The following is a 20,964-nucleotide window of genomic DNA, read 5'->3' on the forward strand; positions in this document are numbered from 1 at the left end:
TTAGGTTTGCCCAAACACACTTGCATATAGAGAGAGAGGGAGCAGCAAACAACAACTCAAGCAAAGTAAAAGAAAAAAACAAATCAAGACCGGAAAATGAACACAGACATCACAGCATCAGCAAAACCAGAGTACCCGGTAATAGATCGAAACCCAGAATTCACCAAGGTTGTTGGCAACTTCAACACCCTTGATTACTGTCGTTTCATCACCCTTACTGGTGTCTCTGTCACTGTTGGCTACCTCTCAGGTACAAATCTCACATCTTTAGCTCTTCTTTTAGCTTATTTATGTCGAAATTACTCATATGCAAATGGGTTTTTGTTTTTTTGTTTGTTTCTAATAGGGATAAAGCCAGGGATTAAGGGACCATCAATGGTGACAGGAGGATTGATTGGTTTAATGGGTGGTTTTATGTATGCTTATCAGAACTCCGCTGGGAGACTTATGGGTTTTTTCCCTAATGAGGGTGAGGTTGCTCGTTACCAGAAACGTGGTTTTAGCAGTTAAAGATTTCTACTTTTTACAGTTCTTCGATGGAATGTGGCATCTTTGTTATGTTTTGAATCGTCTCGAATGATGACGATTAATAATAATTGGAACGTTGGAGGACTTATTGCATTTTTATGCTGTACTTTTGGTATATTTTAATGACAGCTTTGATTGATTTAGAGTTCAAATGTGTGTTTTTGGAACAAGATTGGTGGCTAAATGTTGAACCTTGATGGGTTTTTTTTGTTCCTTGAGTTGAGATTTCTGTGTGTTTGATGCAATTTGGTGGGGGTTTTTTGAGAAGGATTGAACTGCTATGTGAGTTAGGTGTCCCTGACTCATTTGTTTAAGCTCTCTTTAAATGAAAGCAAAGATCTTGACACCATTTGGAATTTAACTATTGATGTTTCATCATCATTTAGATGATTTTGTGCGTTATCTACTTAACAAAAACTTCTTTTTGCTCTCATGGGTGCCTGTCATCTCGTCTGATTTTGTTAGGGTATTTGCTCAATTTCTTTGTCAATGAGCTTATGCGGTTGGTATGTAAAAAATTCAGGGGGGGGGGGGGGGGGATGTTTTTTCATCTTGTCTGAAATGTCACGTCTAGGTGGTCCAGGAGAAAAGGGTACTTGATGCCAGATAATCTAGTGGGAGTTCTAGGATAGATGATGATATTTCAGTTAGCTAGCTATATCTTCGACATATGATGATTTATTCGGTGCATGCTAAAGGTGTGCTAGTATTCAGCCACTACTTTGTTCAATGCTTAAATCTGGCCAATCAAGTGCTGTTATTTGGATGTTTTTTGCTGCAAAGACCTCAAGAATTTTTCTTTATACATGAATAGGCTGCTTAATTTAAGAGTTGGGCCATTCAGTATGTGTAGTTTCTGTTAGGTTTCTTAAATGTTGCATTGATTTATTATTATTATTTTTTCCAGTCTGGACTATTTATAATGCATTGTATAGGACTTATTAGTTATTATCCCTATCGGAAAGAGGTATAGATGTTGTAGAATTTCGCTTGACAATCATACTGATGTTGCAGTATCGGTTTGAAAATATGAATGCCATGATAACCTCTGTCAAGACGTGGAAGCTGTCTCCATCATGTATGCATCTGCTAACACCAGTGTTAAAGCTGAGATAGGATTTGCCAAACAATAGTGGCGGAGAGATTGTAGTAAGAAAAGGAAGACAATGGATGGATGCCATGTAACTTAAGTCAGGACCTGTAAGCTGTCTTCTTTGATAACAGCAATATTAGCACTGAGATAGGATTTGTCAAACAATAGATATTGACAGATTGTATCAGCCAAAAAACAGTGGATGGACCAAATCGATAGAATTGAATGGCAAGTATAAGTGTGTTATGTTGGTATTTTTCAAAATAGCCTGGGTATTGGTTCAGTACACTGTCATGTTGTGTTTGTTGGCAAGCAAAGATAGGCGTATAGTTGATGGCCATCGACGTGTTTTGGCCATGGCATGGCAGATGGGTTACAGACGATTATGGGCTAAGTTGAATTCTTTTAGATGCTGTAAATCTTATATTTCATGCTGCTGTGTTTCGCCTATGCTGGAATCTGGTTTCTGACATTTGAAAACTCTTGATAGGAATTGGCAAGTTTGGTTGTCTCGTGTTCTGCGAGAGGGATATTATTGTGTTGACTTCCTAGCTAAACTTGGTTCCAGCCAAGCCGATAATAGTGTGTTGGTGGAGTGGCTTTTCCCTCCACAAAGGTGACTTTCCAGCCGCCTGCAATTCATGACTTTGCTGATGTTGTTAACTGGAAGTCATGCGTGGTGCAGCTTAAAAGTGTTGAATGTTCTTATTCCTTGTAGCCATTCACAGAAGCAGTGCATCCATCTTGATGTTGCCTTCATTGCTTTGGAAAGTATTGTATATTTCTAAGGAATCTGTTGGTAGGAGCGTGTTAGATACTGCTCTTTTGGGATATGAATCTGTCTGTGAAATCCAAGTATTAGGTCTTTAACAGGGTCAAAGGAATTACATAAAACTCTTAATGTAATTGTCAATTTAGTTTTTGATCCTGGGGAATGAAAAAAAGAACAAAAGAATAGGTAGAGGGAGAAAAGTTAGGACCATATTTGGAATTTTGGGGACCTACTCATTGCATTATAAAGGGGGACTGCTATGATGTTTCTATCGAACAATGCTGACAAGATTGGTTTGTTTTGTGCGGTTTGATAAATAGTTACAGTTCTGGTTAGCGATCTTTTACGGATTTAGAAGTTCCTAGATTTGATCAATTACATTGAGAGTGGTTTGCTTTGCATTTTCTGGTTCTATCAGCAGGTGTAGTAATTTTGATGTATCCTCAGTTGTTGGTGGCTTGATGCACATGCCGTCAGAGCTGTCTATGAATTGGAAACCTGAAAGACCTTTGGTACACATTACTGTCTCGCACAAATTTTCATGGTTTATTGCCTTTAGTTATGAATGTGATATGTTTTTCTTGATAAATTGCTCCTATGAAGAGAGATCGAGTAGCCTGTCTCATGGGTCACAGTCTTACCAAATCTTTTGTGTCTCCAATCATGTAGTCTTACTGCGTAGCTATGCAATATGGGGATTAAGATTGTTGGCCTTATCAACTGGCTAATCGCAATCTATGCTTGCTGAGCCACTACCGTGTGAGGTCAAGCAGAGTAGAAAATTTGGTAGCTGTTGACTATCTAGCTAGCTGATATCCTTGTGGGTAATGGGCTCCAGAAAGTGTGCACTGAGTGGGATTGTGTTGCTTTCCTTTTATCACTAGCTTTGGGCCCTGAAGCAAAGTGCTCCAGTCAAGAGCACTTTATGGAGGGAGTAGCTGACAGGGTTAGATAACCTTTTGGTGACTAGGGAAGTTTTGCTACCGAGGGAGTGAACAAGGAAGGGTAAGGAAAGAACTTGGCAGGAGTATTTCCATGTTAGCAACAATGGTCCTGATGGATTAGCGGTGCTGTGCAGGTCTTGCTGTTCAAGTGAAGTGGAAAAAGCTTCCCAGTGGTTGCAACTTAGCAGGTAGTGAAGTGGGCAGTTCAAGTGGAGAATCTGCAAAAAAAAGCACCATTGCCAAGAACATAAGATTGGGTTTGGAGTTGATGGATTAAGAGCCCTTTGTTATCGCGGCCGATTGTCAGCCGCGATATTGTTGTTTTTAACACTGTCGGCCGCAATAACAAACAAATCCTTACAGGATTCACATCCCAGAAAAATAATGTAGTGGTAGTTGAAAGCAACTTGCACATCAAATTAGATGGTAACAATCCCGCTAGTCTAAATCCGTGTGTTGTGTGACACCAATCAATACTCTAATGTTTCTAAAATATAATATAGTTCAGTCAAGTTGTTGTAGTGTATCCAAGAACAGAGAGTGGAAGCAATTTCATGGATATGCTTGGAGACGAAAAATACTTGTGGACGCAGCAATAATTCATTCAATTATCCTCCTTAACTCACTTTTTGTTCAGCTGTAAAACTTACTTTTCTTTTCTTGTCAAGTGGTAAAAGAAGCCAGTGACCTCATCCCACCAAGTATTGTTTCAAAGCTTTTCTAGCCCTTTATTCTTCTACCAAGAAAGGTTTTTTTGTGGGTTTTATACATAAATTTCAATCCCAATTATAAAAACAAATATACCTAAAATAAATATAATTGTTAACTCAACTTGTAATCTAATTTGATAATTATTTTTGGATTACTGAATTATGGAGTCAATTATAGAATATCGAGATCAATTATTTTTTTATTTACATGATGACATGTTATTTTTTTAAAAAAAAAATCTTGATAATCATCTCATCGTATTCGGTAGGGTTATCAACTTATAGGCCAATTAAATCCGGCTGAATTCATGTTTTTTTTAATTTAAATTGAGATTCTTTCAAGTTAATATACCTAGATTGAGGCGGGTTAGGTAAGGTTGAAGAACAGATTACATAGAATTAAAGATATTCTCGTGTGTCCTACATGTAATAAAGTCTCTTACAGCATCCACCACCAAATTTTCATGGCCGTGAGATTTTGATATGGTCTGTCCCTGCATGACGTAGTTGATGACTCGCCCAGGTCCCTTTTTGCTGACGTCAATTTAGATGGAAATGAAGCAATAATAATAATTACATGATAATGGAGTACAGATTTGATTGTATTTCTTTTAGTTCCCATCTGATTTGTGTGGTGAATTGTTTGAGGGTTGGACAGCGTCTTTATAGTATTTATGATGCAACTTAAACACGTTTCAGCGTAGAAATTAGAATGATTGTGACTGGGACAGTGATTAATTTTTAAAATATATTTTTGTTTAAAATATATATTAAAAAATAATATTTTTTTAAAATTATTTTTAACTTCGATATATTAAAATGATCTGAAAATATAAAAATATATTGATTTAAAGCAAATAAAAGAATTTAATTTTTTTTATTTTTTAAAACAAATTAAATTAATAATTTTTTATTATTTTGATATGTTGATGTTAAAAATAAAATAAATTCTTCTAATATATTTTTAAATAATTTTTTTAAAAAAAGCAGTCTATGCAGTGATCATGTACAGGCAGGCTCTAAAGCATGATTGAGTTGGGGTCGAGTGTGCATGAAAGCTCCTTACAACCGTCTTGATTTAGAATTTTTTGTAATTGAGATGGTTTTGTTTTCGTCGTTGATTATTTTTAGTTTGAATTTTGGAATTGATATTTGATAATAAAATAAAATAAATTATCTTAAATACATTAAATCAATATAAAAAACATGTCTTTTAATTTATATAAGAATCAATATGCTTAATTTTTTTATGCTTTAATCGACATATAATAATGCTTTTATTGTACTAATTTTTTTTTTATCAAAATCTATCTCGAAAATAATCTAACCGTTAAATTATTTTGAATGACTTTATAAGAAATTATGCTTCAAATTGGAGAAGGATTCCGATTTTTCTCATTTTAGAACAGGATGTTTTATATTTATTATATCAAACAAACACTAATATACTATCAATAATAAAATATAAAATCCCACTTGCATCTTCACGGAGTGTAGGTTGTAATTAAATAAACTGACTTCTTTTATGTCTAATCTTAACATGTGATTGGTACCATGGTATTAAGTATTTATCAATTGAAAATATATTAAAACCATACAATTTTTTTATTTTTAATATCAATTCATCAAAATAACTTGAAAATATCTAAAATATATCAATTTAGTTTTTCTTTACGTAAAAAAAAGGAGATTATAACGTAAAAACAAAAACTTACAAATCCCTGAAGCTACATTTTCTTTTTTTTTTAGTCTATGGTCTCACGAATAACATATTGGCTATTACTCTACTTATAAATTGACAAATTTAATCCCATCAAGATGTACTCAGGATAAGAAAGTGGGCCACTAATTTTTCTTTTTATCGCCAAAGGTTCTCCTTTTTTTATCTTTTCTGTTTTTTTTACAGCTTGATTTCTGTATCGAAGCTGCCCCCAGAGAGATTACCAGAGAAAGGTCTGATTTCTCCATGCTCGAAATCCTAAAGGCTCGAGCTTTTCACACGAATAAAAATCGTCCTTGGGAACTGTATCTGTCCTTCCAAAATCTCTTCTATTGTCTCCTCTTCACCTGTTGTTTTCAGCTTTTCTTCACCCTTCTGTTGATGAGGTGACGATGCTTTGATCATCAACATGACAAGAAGTTAAAAATCATTATGTTTTAATAAAAAAAACAAATAATTAAACGGAGATTGAGGATAAGAAGATGTTTTTCATTGATATTTTTTAAGAAAAATAATTTTTAAAACTAGTATAAGATCCAAAACATAAAAAAAAATCAAATTTTATTGTTATTCTAGTGCAAACATGGCTCCAAACAGTCTTTTAGTTTAGATATTTGATGGTATATTTGGAATTCAATCATGTATTAAATTGAATTAAATTTTATATTTTATTTGAATTCAATTAATATTTTGATAAAAATTTTATATTTAAAATAAAATATTGAAACATGGAGGATGAGAACAATTAAGCTTCACCCAATGAGAGAATCAAGGTTGAAAATCCAAGACTTGAGATAACCCGAAGAGAAATATTAGTAATGAAAACAAAAGAGTTAAAATCAACTCCAGCAGGAATATTCCACACACAGGACAACAGGACCATCGTCCCAGTGTCCCTGTCTGCAAGAAGCTGCTAGAGTGGGGGTTGGAAAAAGAGACACTGTGAGTCTTTTGAAAAAAAAAAAAAAAAGAAGAAGAAGAAGATTTGTGCTGTTAAGTGTATTTTTAAAATATTATTTTTAATATTAATCCTAAAAGAATTATTGTCTTCACTCTGATTTATTTTTTTGCTATTTTTTAGCAATTGAAATTCATGTCAATATTGTCTTTTAAATTCCAAACGTAGAAAATTGATTTAATTCTATTATAGCCATCATTTGTTGATCATCAAAGCACCGGCATCATATCAAAACGGGGGATGTGTTTTTAAAATTATTAAGAAAAAAATTAATTTTAATTGACTTGTTAGTTGATGCGAAGATAATTATTATCCTTGAAAAACAAAAAATAATAAGGAGAAAAAAAAACAAGTGAGTGTATCTTTTTAAAATTAAATTTTTTTCTAGGATGAAAAAAATCTTTTAGTTATAAATAAAAAAATAATTATAGCCATATACGTTTAGCATTCGTGATTGTAAGAACCTTTTGAGTCTCCATAATTTACCTGAAGCTTTTTACATAGTAATAAAATATATTTGATGAAAACATTCATTGTAAAATTAAAAAAGTCATTGTATTTTTAAATACAAGATTTAATCGAATTATTTCTTTAACTAAATTCAAACTTAAAATTCAGACCAAACAAAAAATTAGTCTAAAATACAAGACACCCAACGTAGTTTTAAAACCTGGAATGGTTCATCAGGTTATTTTGGGACCTGATTGAACTGAACTGAGACCTGAGTTGATTCAAGTTAAGAAAATAAAAAAAAATAAAAAAATCAATTGTTTAAATTAAAATCCAGTTATCAACCAGTTTACTTTTTTTAATTTTTTTAAATCGAAACAATATTAATTTATTTTTTTCAAAAAAAAATTAAGATTCAATCCAAATGTGTTTGGTATTGTAGCAGCTGTTGTGGTTGTGATTTGAAAAAAGCTGTTTTATAAAAAGTATTTTTGGTTGAGGTTGATTTGATATTTATGTATGTTTGGTTAAAACTGTGGTTGAAATTGAAATTGAACAAAAAGTAGTTTAATGTGTTTGGTTAATAATACTTTTGAAATTGAGGTTATAAAATAATTTTAAAAAATATATATTAATATTGATAGTTTTTAATTTAAATATTGTAAATTTAACTATTGTTATTACATCATGAAATAAATAACATTTTATATAAAATAATTTTTATTGTTCCATTAAACTATCTACAATTCTATCACATATGAAATACATTTGACAAGTATTTCAGTTTTTTTGGTTTCTTAAACGTGCAACAACATCAGGTAAAATATAATCAGGAATAAAATTGGAATTGCGATCAAATTCTGCAAATGCTATGTCATCAAGCGATCTCTATCTAATTTATATAGTATTATTAAATAATGTTAAACACTAGTTTTTCAAATAAAATATAATTAAAAAATAAAAAATAATTTTTTATATTTTATTTTACTGGGTCAGATCTGATTCAATGCATTTTAAGTTTTGAACTGGAACTGCAGAGCTGGCTACACTGTTCATGTTAATTAATTAGCATGAATAGTGCACAAGAAGTAACATTTTACGGCTTTTTTTTTTCCTGCATCTGGAACGTAAAAACATGCGGAATCTATACACAATAAACTATATTTTTTTACTCACCAAACAGATTATATCTATATTTTAAACAAAAACACAAACACAATCTCATTACCGAATGGAATCTTTATGTATAATACAAGCCTTACCTGGATGGGGTTCTAACACCGCTGCCACCAACCCAAGAGCGAGGTAACGTTAAACACATGCTACAAAAATGCCGTCTTGTAACTGGTTGGTTATTCACGCGTTTACTGATCAAACGCTAGAATCAATTTACTCGTTTTGTGTAATATTTATGATGTGATGTGATGTGATGCGATGCCTGATGAAAATGATTGATGAGGATCTACATTAACGTCGTGGTCGTAGTCCACACGTTATCTTTTTTTTTTAGTGGAGTGGAGTAGGAGGAGATGCTAAATGTCATATCATCATCATTATCTATCCTACCTTTTCTAAACACCTCTTAAACATAAATTATTAATATCAATAATTTCTAAATTAGGGATTAAGAACCATGAAAAAAAACTCAACATATTTTTAAATTAAAAATTAATAATTATGGAAAAAAAATATTATATTTATTTTGAATAAAACAAATTCAATTACAAGCAACTCAGCAACTCCGATGTCGTAGAAGATAACGTTACACTACTATCTTCAAATAAAAAAAATAAAAATAATTAACACATATGAGATATATTTATTTATACTTTATATTTTGAAAAAAATAAAAAATCACTCTAAAATTAAGGTAAATATAAGTTTTTTGTTATTTCCCTTTTTTTTATAAAATAAATACTTTTTATTAATTCATCCCTACAACATAATTCCATACTTTTTATAGCTTTCTATAATCTACAAAAAGAGCGTGGAACAAAGGGGATTAGGGAAATAAATAAATAAAAGAAGGCAAAATGTAGGCTCAAATATAAATAAATAAAAGTAGGTTTGCCAAAAATTAATAATAAAAGCAAGTAGCAGTTGCTTCGTAGAATGTGAAGCATTTGATGGCCTTCCAGGTAGATGCACCCTTTAAACGACTGCCCTTGGAAACTTGTTAAATTACTGAAGATGCCATGAAGCCGCGTCTCCTGACGCGCTCCTCGTTTTGCTGATGGTTACGCATGACGGCAGCTGCTCCCACTACATTTATTTGAATGTCAACTACTTCAAAAAAAAAAAAAAACAATTATTTTATAAAATAATTTATTGAATACAAGTTTTATTTTCTTGAACTTTGAAAAGTTTAGCATTCAACTCTTTGAAGAAAATAAATACCATAAAAATCTTACGTAATTTGAGAAATTTTGAATGCTGCATTGGTTGTATCTTCCATGGAATTATATTTAAATATATCTTTTTACTATAAAATTAAGCATAACCTAATAACATAATTAATATAAAAAATTAAATATTATTTGGTAGCTTGATGAACCTGCAGTTGGCTGTGATATCAATTAAATACTAAATCTATAAATATATGAATAAATTAGTAAATTCATTTTATTTTTTATTTTATTTTATTTAAGTTTGATTTAAATTCTAAAAGTTTTAAAAAATTACAATTTTACTTAATACGCAACTTCTTAATTTTTATATTGATATACTTAAATTAAAAATATTACTCATAGAAGTATTATAAAAAAAGTTCATTAGTAAAAAAAATCAAGGGAAGTTCATGTTTTTTTTATCTCTACCTCATGATTTTTATTATTATTATAAATGGAAAGTCTTAACAGGAAATTTTTTTAAAGAAGAAAGAACATTAATATTAATAATGTTCGTATGGTCTTTTGATTCCATGTTATCAACAATCAATATTCAATCAACCAAACCCTAATCCATCTCAGAATGATCTCTTTCGTTAAATCTTTACTTCAATAAATTAATAATGTTATTTTTTTGTGTGGAAAACATATATAATTAATTTACTTAAATACCTTACAAGTTCTAAGCCTTAGTTATATACCCGCGAATTAATTATTTTAAGGTCAACAACTACTCATAGCACCGTAGAAGAATTCAACAACTTTGCTCACAATTTTTTATCTATTTATTTGACCACGTTATCATTATGTTGAAAATAAATAAATTAGTCTAAAACCCATGATTGATTGCACTTAATTCTAGGGTTTTTCCTCCTATCCATTCATATGTCACCTTGCATGTTAGCATTGAAGGTTCCCTAGCTCCTTGCTCTTGAAGATTTAAGATATAATTTTAGTGAATTCAAACGATTTTCTTGACTGGTTTATCTCGAGTTGGTGAGACTTGTCAACACTCAATCACACATTAGCATTTATTAGATTTGAATTGGGTTAATTTATATGCATGCAAATAAACATAATTTTCTTTCAATGATGAAGTAATTTTCATACTAGTTTTTGTATCTTGAAAATATTTTTTTTATAAAGCTGAACGGGTAACTAGATCGAGGGATATTTTTTCTGGAGTTGAGAAAATATTTTCTAGAAATAAACACAGAAAAAACTGAAAAATATTTTTATATAAATTATTTTATGGAAAGTAAACAAACCTTTATCCATGTTCTCTAAATGTGCCTATGGCACCTCTCTAATATTGTGCAAACCTTGAAAGCATATTCTGTCATCAAATTATAATGAATATAACATGTAACAATACATGTGTTGCTCCTAATTGTTAAACACAACTTGAATTCATGGATTGATTAAAATATTTTACGATTGCGAACTTGAATTATATAAGATATTAACTAGATAAAACTTGATTAATTTTATTAAAATTCTAATCAAATGATCGATCTAACTAAAACCGTTTTAAACCTAATCAGTTTAACATCAATAATTGTTTAAATTACTCATACCCTTTACTCACGTTATTTCTACAACAGAGTCTTAACGTCTACGGTGTTGAACAATGTAAAATGGGTATCAAAATTGATCAATTAGACGGTAGAATACGTAACGCTAGACATTAATATTGACAAGCACGACCTAATTTTCCATTTCAAGAACTCTACTCGCTCTGAAACCCGACAGGACGACAGCCTCCCCCAGGGAATCCAACTGAAGCCAAGGAAGACAAAGAGTATCATAGTACGTGTGCTTATCGAAGTGGGCATGCAGTGCAAACCTTAAGCACAACAAGCCAACATTCGTGGCAGGATGGTTGATCAGTCCATATGCCCAACAAAACAAAGCTAACAAAACCCCATAAGCTCCCCTAACTCACACGAAGAGAAGAAGTTTCGGATATCTACTTCCATATGCCCAATGGCGGCAACAAATACCAAGAATATTCCCATCTCAATACGTATTTTTTAACCATGCTGTACATGTATACCATCATTCTTGACCAAGTTGTATGAATACGTAAGGATTCATTCATTCTCTAAAGTACGACAGCCACTTGAATCCTTCACGTTAGAAAATACAAGTTATAATATTTTTGTAACGTTTATGATGTTCTAGAATTTGTTTTCCTATATTAAAATTATTTTTTTTTTCAAGTTTTAACAGCTTGATCATATCCGAGTTTGTATTTTCTTTTTTGAGAACTACCTATTGTATTTGAATACAAAATAATTGTGGGTTGTTACAAGCCATAAATATAATATAATATTATAATATAAGCTCGTTAATTCTAGGAATTATTGTAGTCCAATCATCACTCTTTACACGTTTGGTTGGTACTAATGTAAATAAATAAAATTCGAGGGGCATTTGTTATTCACGTTGGACAATAAAATGCCAATAGATTTCCTCTTCCTTCAACCGCGGTTGCTGCTCTTTGCTAGCTGTGCAAGAAAGAATCAAACACAAACTGAAAACCTGAGAAAGCTTTGGAGAGTTTAAGGTGTGCAAAGTAAATTCATCATTTCATTCACACCAAAAATATATATATGCATACTCGTCATTTCATTAAATGTGATGATTAAGTATGATTTTCTTGATGGGTTCTGTCTTAAATTGAGCTTGTTATGGTTCTTTTTGAGGTTCCTGTTTGTTAACTGATGTTTTGGACTGAATTTGAGGTCCAAGTTCATTTATTTTTTAGAATTTATGAGTTTAAGGATGTGGGTTGGTGTTAGAATTCATGGAAATGACTTTTCTTTTCTTGTTTGAATTGAAAGTTAGCATCTTTAAGGGGAGATATAAAATTTAGTTCTTGTGGTATAGCTGTACGCATCCTTTGAAAAGTTTTACTACTTATAGATATGTATTAACTACCATGGATTTTAGCTATTTAAGGAGTGGAAAAGGCATGTTTAGGTTGCTTGATTGTGCTTGGAAATTAGTGCTTTAAATTGTTGAAAGATTAATTAGATTTGTCACAGAACTAATTCAACTGCACTTTTTGGCTTTTAAAGTGCCTTTTCTGCTTCTTCTTCTCCTTCTTCTTCTTCTTCTTATACTCGGTTGCTTTCGGTGTTTTCATTGAGTGAGTTGAATTAGTTCTAAAAGTAATGGTTTAAATTCTAGGTAACACAATGGAATCTTTTTTTTCGGTTGACGATATAGCTTCTGATTCTAAGGATGGTCACTTTTAGCGGTTGTTGATGATCAATTATCATTATGGAATATATTTTTTTCCCATTTATTTATTTTTTTCGATATGGAGAAGCATGTGTTTATGAATCAGTTTTCATTTTCTTTTGGATCTACATGTAGTTGATCATGCTTCAACCAAACTTGATGTCTGTTCTTACAAGATTTGCGTATTTCTTCGTTGCTGCTTTTAAATTATTCTGCAATAGTGGGTTGAACTGCATAGGTTGATTGATAGCAGAAACCGGATTAGGGAGAAGGGATTCATAAGCCCCACTTCTAAATGGTAGATCTTGTATTTGTTCTCGGAGTTTTTTTGCTTTTCCACTTTGTTTTCTACGGAGTTTGATCGAAAAGCTTTTTTTAAAAAATTGATTGCTCAATTATCCTATTTTGTACTGATAGAATAGCCATTACTTAATTCTATCCAGAAATTTTTGCATTCGTATTTCTTGGACATGATATACCAGAAGCTAGAATTTATTTCGAAACAAAGATGTAATTTTCTTGCTTCTTGAAATCTTTTTTCTTTGCTGTTTCCATCAACGAAACTGTCAATGATCTGTTTTTTCTCAAGTCTGTTTCTCGCTCGTTCATACTCCTCGAGGATTGACTGACTTTATGGTCAATTGTTTTTGTATTTTTTAGTACTTTTTTAAGTGACTATGGCCATCTACTTTAGAAGTCAAAAGGAAGGGAAAAAATGGTACAGAGCATTGATTTTGCTCCTTTCTGGTTGTCATTGATGATCAAATTCGATTATTTTTATTAAAAGTTGACGGATCAGGTCATCCCGGAGATGCAATGACCCACAAAGCGACTTTGCTCCTTAGTATTATCAGCCCCAATCCAAGTTAGAACTTCCTCACTTCTTTCACGTACCTGCTTGTACAGGTTGCCTTGTTGCCAAGTCCATGATTGTGCTAGGGTTTCATTTTCTGTTAAATCTGGTCACTTATTTGTACCATATACAAGGTTAATTTGGCCCCTTTGTTATTTTCTTGGATGTTCTTTCTACGTATAGTGATTATCACCTGCTCTCACTTGTCTGTTTCTTTTTTAATCAACTTTTCTGTTGTCAATACGCACTGATCATGTTTTGTGTCCTTGTAACAGGTTGTGGTGGTCTTTTAATGCATTGCCGAGGATAAGGATGCATTTTGGACAGCAAAGAGTTTTGTGGTGACGAATGAATTTAGACTTGGCAGCTGCCTCGCTGTTTATAAGTGTTCAGTGATTATAACATGTGGCATTCTAAAAGTCGTTGCGTTGCCAAGTGAAGGTGACAATTCTGATAGAAAAGGCTAGTTATCAATTCCACGATCTCTTGTCTGAGCTAAGCCCACCAGTGAGCTAGTTCTAGATGCAAACCTCCCAGAAACACCGATCAGCTGGCATCCATGGGTTTTACCACCAGCCAGTGCAAGAGATTGATCCATATGGTTTGTCTCATATCCAAATTTTAGACAAGACTATGTATTCAGATGCTGGAAGCCAAGGAACCAGTGTTTCCTTTGAGACATGTCTAGGACAATTCTTCACCCTGGAATCATCCTCAGCGACTGCTGGTTTCGTTGTCTATGATTCTCCTGCTGCCAGCATCTCATCCAACAGAAGCCCCTTTTCATCCCAGGGTTCACATTCATGCATTTCTGATCCTCGTCATTCCCCTGAAAATATATATGGATCTCCTTTGAGTGGATCTTCCTCTGCTGATGACGGCAATATACTGAGGCAGAAATTGAGGGAGTTGGAAATTTCATTGCTTGGGCCTGAATCTGATATTACTGACAGCGGCAGTTTTTGCTTTGTGAGTGGAGGATACCAAGCAGAACCATATGCAAGTTGGGACTGGAACCAAATGATGGAAATGATCCCTAGGTTGGATCTTAAGCATGTGCTCCTTGCCTGCGCTGATGCAGTATCAAATGCTGATATACAAAGATCAGCAGGTCTAATGCATGTTTTGGACCAAATGGTGTCAGTCTCTGGAGAGCCAGTCCAGCGGTTGGGTGCTTATATGTTGGAAGGGCTTAGGGCAAGGTTGGAACTCTCAGGAAGTAAAATCTACAGAGCCTTGAAGTGTGAAGCACCAATCAGCTCAGATCTGATGACTTACATGGGCATTCTGTATCAGATATGCCCTTATTGGAAGTTTGCATACACATCGGCTAACGTTGTCATTCGAGAAGCTGTAGAATACGAACCCAGAATTCATATCATCGACTTCCAGATTGCACAGGGAAGCCAGTGGATTCTTCTAATGCAGATGCTTGCTTGCCGGCCAGGTGGACCCCCAGCAATTCATATAACTGGTGTTGATGATTCTCAATCAGCTCATGCTCGTGGTGGAGGGCTTGATATTGTGGGACAAAGGCTATCAAAAGTTGCCGAGTCCTGCAATGTGCCATTTGAGTTCCATGATGTTGCCATGGATGGTTGTGAGGTTCAACTGGAACATCTTAGGGTCCAACCTGGGGAAGCTGTGGTTGTGAATTTTCCGTACGTGTTGCACCACATGCCTGATGAGAGTGTGAACACATGGAATCACAGAGATAGATTGATAAGGATGGTGAAGAGTTTGTCACCAAGGATCGTGACCCTCGTCGAGCAAGAATCCAACACTAACACCAAACCATTCTTTCCAAGATTCATCGAGACACTAGATTATTATGCAGCTATGTTTGAATCTATTGCCGCCGGTGGCTCTATGGACATCAAGCAGAGGATTAATGCAGAGCAGCAGTGTGTGGCTCGAGACATTGTCAATATGATCGCTTGTGAGGAAGCTGAGAGGGTTGAACGGCATGAACTTCTTGCGAAGTGGAGGTCTCGATTTACCATGGCAGGATTTAATCAGTACCCACTGGGTTCTTCAGCGACTACTGCCGTTAAAGATTTGTTGAAGGAATACCACAGGGACTATAGTGTTCAGGAGAGAGACTGGGCTCTTTACCTTCGCTGGCGAGATAGAGACATGGCAACTTCTTCTGCCTGGCGGTGAAAACCGAATAGCTTTAGCTCCTTAAATGTAATCTGTAAATGTAATCTTACCCTTTTTTTTCTCATTTAGAGAACGATCAGTAGTGATGTTATCATTCTCATAGAAATGGGATTAGCTTTTTTTGGGAGAATACAGCTAGTGTTGAGACAACCTCAAATCATTGTACATGTCCACCATGGAATGAAACAAGAGTAGGTCTGTGTTATTTGCAGTCTCTTAGTTCAAAGTATGCACTTTTTGAACATTGTTAAGAACAGAAACGATGAATTTGCTAACTTTTCATTTTGAGATGCATTTTGTTCTCAGTGTCCAGGTATGGAGAATGGAACAATCTTGAATTTATAGTTATTAGACTCCGCACGGTGGTATCACAAGTGTAGCTCTGGTTTTTTTTCAAATTGAATTGAAAGTTTTTTTCCGAATCGAAACTTGCCACTCCAATCAATCCCCTTATACAACTCTTCTCAAAATTAATTGTGGTTACCACATACTTAAAAAAAAATGGTTAAAACAATAATTATTTTTAAAATATTATATGAATTACACGTGAATGTACATCTATTCCAAATCCAAAGAGAACACTGGAATAAGACTTTGTCTTTTCTTAAATTGTTTTGGGTTTTATAAATTATTTTAAAATTTAATTTAGAATTGAATCAAGACAAAAACTGAATAACGAATTAGAAAAGTCTACTTAAAAAAGTAATTAAAATAACATTATTTTGACAATTTATTTTTAAAAAATCAATGAATTAATGTCTCAGTTTTATTTATGTAATGTCTATTTATTTTTAAAAAATCAATGAATTAATGTCTCAGTTAATTAGATCACAAGATTAATCAAGTTTTTTTTTTTTACCCAAATAATTTCAAGTTTCTGATCAGCCTGGCCTGTCTGAATTTTAAAACAATGGTTTCACATGACAATGGCCCATGTTACCCCGTCCTAATTAGATGCAAAAGGAATCGATTGATTAGGCCTAAATTATGCATCAAATTACCCACTGATTTGGCAAAATTTGGTATTAACAATTCACCACACAACCCGGTCGAAACAAAACAAGAGCAACCTCAAACCTTATTTATCACTCTCTCCGTCTCTCTCTCTCTTCTCCTCTCTCTCTTACAAATCAAGAAGACAAGTAAATCTTGGCCCCGACATTATAAAGATCACATTTTTAAGGTTAGTTTGACAATTTTTTTGCATTGTTTTTTGTTTTCTTGTAATGTTTATCTTGTTCTTACAGTGCTAATCATGAGATTACTATGATCTTTTGGTTTCTTAATTGGATGAAATGAGTTATGGGTTCTGTTTTTCATGAATTGTAGATGATAGTGTTGTTCCAGTTTTTCATCTGGAGCAAGAAAATGTGAAAGTTACGGTCTTTAATACGTTATTTTTTGTTGCATGTTGAGGTTGTTTTTGGATTTTTAATACTTGAATTTTGATGCCGAGGAGATTTTGATTAATGGGTTGGTGGTGGTTTTGATTATAGGTTTAAAAAGCTTGTTGCTTTATGTATCTGGGTTGGTAAAGAAATTATCTTTTTTGGTTTATTTTGTGTTTTGAGTGCTGAATTATTGGTTCAGATTGTGGGTTCATTGAGTTTTTTTATGAAATAATTGAAGAATATGAAGGAGTTAACGGAAAGAGCAGTGTTGAGGAATTTGCAAAAGGAGCAAGAAAGAGAAAGGCGGCGATTACGAGACAGACAAAGAAGGCAATCAATGAGTGTTGAAGAGAGAGAGAATCATCTTGCAAGACGACGTAGAAACTATCAGTTGAGGAGACAAAGAGCACAAAATGTGAGAGAACCTCAGATCAATCAATCCGATCTTGTGGATAGTGATGAATCGCCTATGCTCCTGAGTGATGAAAATCATCAAACAGCTATCTCGGTTCCTGTCCAATCTAATGGTGTTTGTCATGCTGATTTGGATCAAAGACAAGGAAGTTTTAATGCAGGCAATGCAAATTCCGTGGGTGAGGCTTGTCATTTTTGTAATGCATTTGATATGAAGGCAGCTTGATACTTACTAATAGATTTTTTTAACAGGTTTAGAAGTTCCAGCGCATAAATTAGCTAAATTACCTATAAGGTCACGTCTAAACCATATAAAACACCTTGCTCGGTCACTGGTTGATACCCTGGATATTGGTGATAGTCACAAAATTCCAGCAGATTTGACGATGAAGGGGGAGACAGCTTCCAATTGTAAGCTTAAATATTGTTATTTTCATTTGATCCTGTATCATAAATATTTGTTCAAAATTGCTTGCTAATCGAGTGTCTCATGTGAATCAAATTGTTTGTCAATCGAGTGTCCAATGTTGGTTATAATAGAGACATTTATGTATGTTCCACCTTCTTATTGAAACCTTGGTTCAGGCACACCTCCAAAAGCATTACGATTGAATCGTGTTAAGCATCTTGCACGTGTGTTAAGCTCTGATATAACAACGACAACAGCTCAAAATCACAATCGTGAAACAGATGGTAAGAAATACATATTAAAGTTAGCTATCTTCTTCTGAGTCTGAATCAAGGAATTCTTTATTGCAGGAGAACATAATCTGCCAAGGGGAGAACATCTGATGAACAGCAATCTGCCAAAAGTTGTTCAGACTAACAATGTCAATGGTGGAGATGAATGACTCTGCCCCAATGGTAATAATCATGAATATTTGATTTGTTTTAACATGGTACTTGCAGCTTATGGCACACTTTTCATATACAAGAGAACTATTACTAGAGATTTAATGAGTTTTTACCTATTTATTTCACTATAGTTTCGCCCCGGGGAATTGAAGAAATGAAGCTTTTTCTCAGCCACACACACAAGGGATGGAATTTTCCAAGCTCCACCTTAAAGTTTCTCAAATCGAATATAATGTGAGTTAGAATATGTTACTAATCTTTATTAGGCTTGTATCTACTTGATGTTGTCTTGCTGTAACTAAATGAACAATGACTAGCTTTGCTTTTGTTGTGCATATTTAGGTGACTCAATACTTTATAATGCAATCCTTTTGCTATTAATATCCGCTTTCTTTTATCTATGATCATTTGGACCTCAGAAAAATTTTCCATGGATGATTGCTGCGATTTTTACTGGAAAGTTTACTTGCAGTGTGTTTCCTAATTTTAAAATGGTTTATTAATTTATCTTATACACTTTACAAGATCTGGAGAGTACCAAATAAACAGGACGGTGAAGCCTTTGTAGTACTTCCCATGCAGTGAACAAGATCTTGAGTTTTGTCGCGTGTACAGACACTAGTCAAGTCGACTGCCCTTCATTGAAATGGTTCATGTCTGTTGCAAGCACAAAAACCATCAAATGAATGTGCCAACTCAAAGAATAAGGGTTGAGCTTATGTGAGGATGAGATGGATTAGTTAGCCAGCTGAAACATTAAAGGGTGAAGGGATGGGTTGTGATTTCTCCCTTTTCCATTCTTTGCATGTGATTGATCATATGACCTAATGATTAACCTTACCTTTCTACACACATATATAGTTACAGATACACGGCTCTTGCTGTGTTGAGTAGGATTGGTAGTTTTTGAGTTTTCAAATTGCAAAATAGATTAATTAATTTACAGATAAATTATACTAAAAATTCAATTGAGGGTTAATGAAAGAAAAAACAAAAGAGAGTGGGAACAATCATATAAAAGCAAGTTATCTGTTATAAAATTCTTTAGTGGTTCCATGAACTTGATTATTGACGCCTGCATGTTTAATTTTCAACATCTCTTTAAATCCGTAGTTGTTTGGGCAGCTCTTGTTAGAGACTAGTGCCATAGGGAGTATAGTAAGTTCATCAATTCTTCTCCTTCTCGACTCACCATACTATTGTTTTTCTTGTTATCCTGTAGATCGAGGGCAGAGGAAGCAAAGGACGCTGCAAAAGAGCACTGTAGATAACTAATTAGCTGGAGTTGGTGGATTTTAGATTAGAGGATAGTATAAAAGGCTTAAAACTGGAGCTGGACTTCTATCTTTTTTCTCGGTTGACGATATTTAGAAAGAAAAATATTTTAGAAGCCTTAAACACCATCTTCATGTATGTTTTTACTGTACTAGGATTTGCTTTGCAAACCCCGAATTCGGGGTGCATTGATTTTTTTAAGAAAATATTGTTGTCATGTAGTTTTGGCCTTTGCTCATGTCTTGTTTGTAGGCGATGCATGTCTTTGTTTGCTCTCCTTGTACATTAGGTTACAAATAGCACTTAGAGCTTCATTTTCCCATGTATATAGGTAGTCTTCTTACAAACGATAGCTGCCTGTTAGGATTGTCATTAACATGACCCATTGCACTTCCCTGGCCATGAAATTTTTTATTTTTGATTTTGATATTTACAATTAGCATAGGAGAGTGCTTTTGAGCCACCACAGCTAGTTCTTCATGACTTCAAGGGGGCATCCCTTTTTTTCAGGTAGAGTTGGTGATTCCAAAGAGTCAGAGACTCACGAGGATAGGACTTGAATCCATGTCCTTAGCATATCCTAAACTTTAACCACTTGTGCTAACTATTGAGGGTTAATGATAAAGAAGGAAGTTTTGTTATGCTAACTAGCACATCCCAACTCTTCTCCAGCAGCTTTTTTATTGCAGTAAATCAAGGATATCGAAGCAAAGAACTTGCGGTTCCGTTTCAAGCATCCATGAACTCCTCAACATGATTGAAATTCTTTGCCCGCATAGTTGCACAAGCTAGACCCGTAGTTGTCAGATGCAGCCTAAAACCCAGGTCATGGGTTGCCTTAAGTCCACTCTTGGGTTATTAACAAGTTAACTCGAATCTATTTTAAATCGAAGCTGTTTCTAGTTCATGTCCTTAATAAAATGATATTGTTTTGAATAAAAATTAAAAAAATAAAAATTGTTAGAGTTAAACCTGATTAAGTTAACTAAGTTGTGTGATTTGTTAAATTATTTAGGTTTGACAATATCAATTTCCAACCTGATTTACAAATAAATCCAGCCAAAGTTTGATTTAGATTCTAAATTACCCTATCACAAAATTAACTCATTGAGTTTAATAATGATAGATAAACTAGGATCCCCTCCGACTTTTGTCAAGGAAACAATTTCTTTTAGTAGACATGGATTGCTGCTCTCCACCCA

The 20,964-nt window shown here is 33.6% G+C and overlaps 3 protein-coding genes across 5 annotated transcripts; all 3 read left to right on the top strand.

The window, feature by feature from the left end:
- LOC133688005 (NADH-ubiquinone oxidoreductase 20.9 kDa subunit) lies at nucleotides 1–680 on the top strand. The gene is made up of 2 exons (XM_062107372.1): nucleotides 1–250; nucleotides 347–680. The coding sequence occupies exons 1-2, from the start codon at nucleotides 97–99 to the stop codon at nucleotides 508–510; spliced, it is 318 nt and encodes a 105-aa protein (XP_061963356.1). The 5' UTR covers nucleotides 1–96; the 3' UTR covers nucleotides 511–680.
- An 11,342-nt stretch (nucleotides 681–12,022) lies between these two features.
- Nucleotides 12,023–16,038, top strand: LOC133690040 (scarecrow-like protein 13). The gene is made up of 2 exons (XM_062110185.1): nucleotides 12,023–12,131; nucleotides 13,940–16,038. The coding sequence occupies exon 2, from the start codon at nucleotides 14,187–14,189 to the stop codon at nucleotides 15,825–15,827; it is 1,641 nt and encodes a 546-aa protein (XP_061966169.1). The 5' UTR covers nucleotides 12,023–12,131; nucleotides 13,940–14,186; the 3' UTR covers nucleotides 15,828–16,038.
- Nucleotides 16,039–16,801: 763 nt separating this feature from the next.
- Nucleotides 16,802–19,983, top strand: LOC133688755 (uncharacterized). 3 transcript variants are annotated; one of them, XM_062108361.1, is made up of 7 exons: nucleotides 16,802–17,010; nucleotides 17,418–17,811; nucleotides 17,885–18,043; nucleotides 18,218–18,325; nucleotides 18,392–18,496; nucleotides 18,619–18,721; nucleotides 19,710–19,983. In XM_062108361.1, the coding sequence occupies exons 2-5, from the start codon at nucleotides 17,460–17,462 to the stop codon at nucleotides 18,481–18,483; spliced, it is 711 nt and encodes a 236-aa protein (XP_061964345.1). In that variant the 5' UTR covers nucleotides 16,802–17,010; nucleotides 17,418–17,459; the 3' UTR covers nucleotides 18,484–18,496; nucleotides 18,619–18,721; nucleotides 19,710–19,983. The 3 variants fall into 3 exon arrangements, with proteins under 3 accessions (XP_061964345.1, XP_061964343.1, XP_061964344.1); XM_062108359.1 differs by having other exon boundaries at nucleotides 16,810–17,010; nucleotides 17,457–17,811; XM_062108360.1 differs by lacking the exon at nucleotides 19,710–19,983 and adding an exon at nucleotides 19,013–19,377 and having other exon boundaries at nucleotides 16,810–17,010; nucleotides 17,457–17,811.
- The last annotated feature ends 981 nt before the right edge of the window (nucleotides 19,984–20,964 follow it).

Source organism: Populus nigra, chromosome 3, assembly GCF_951802175.1.
Source record: "Populus nigra chromosome 3, ddPopNigr1.1, whole genome shotgun sequence".
NCBI classification, from domain to species: domain Eukaryota; kingdom Viridiplantae; phylum Streptophyta; class Magnoliopsida; order Malpighiales; family Salicaceae; genus Populus; species Populus nigra.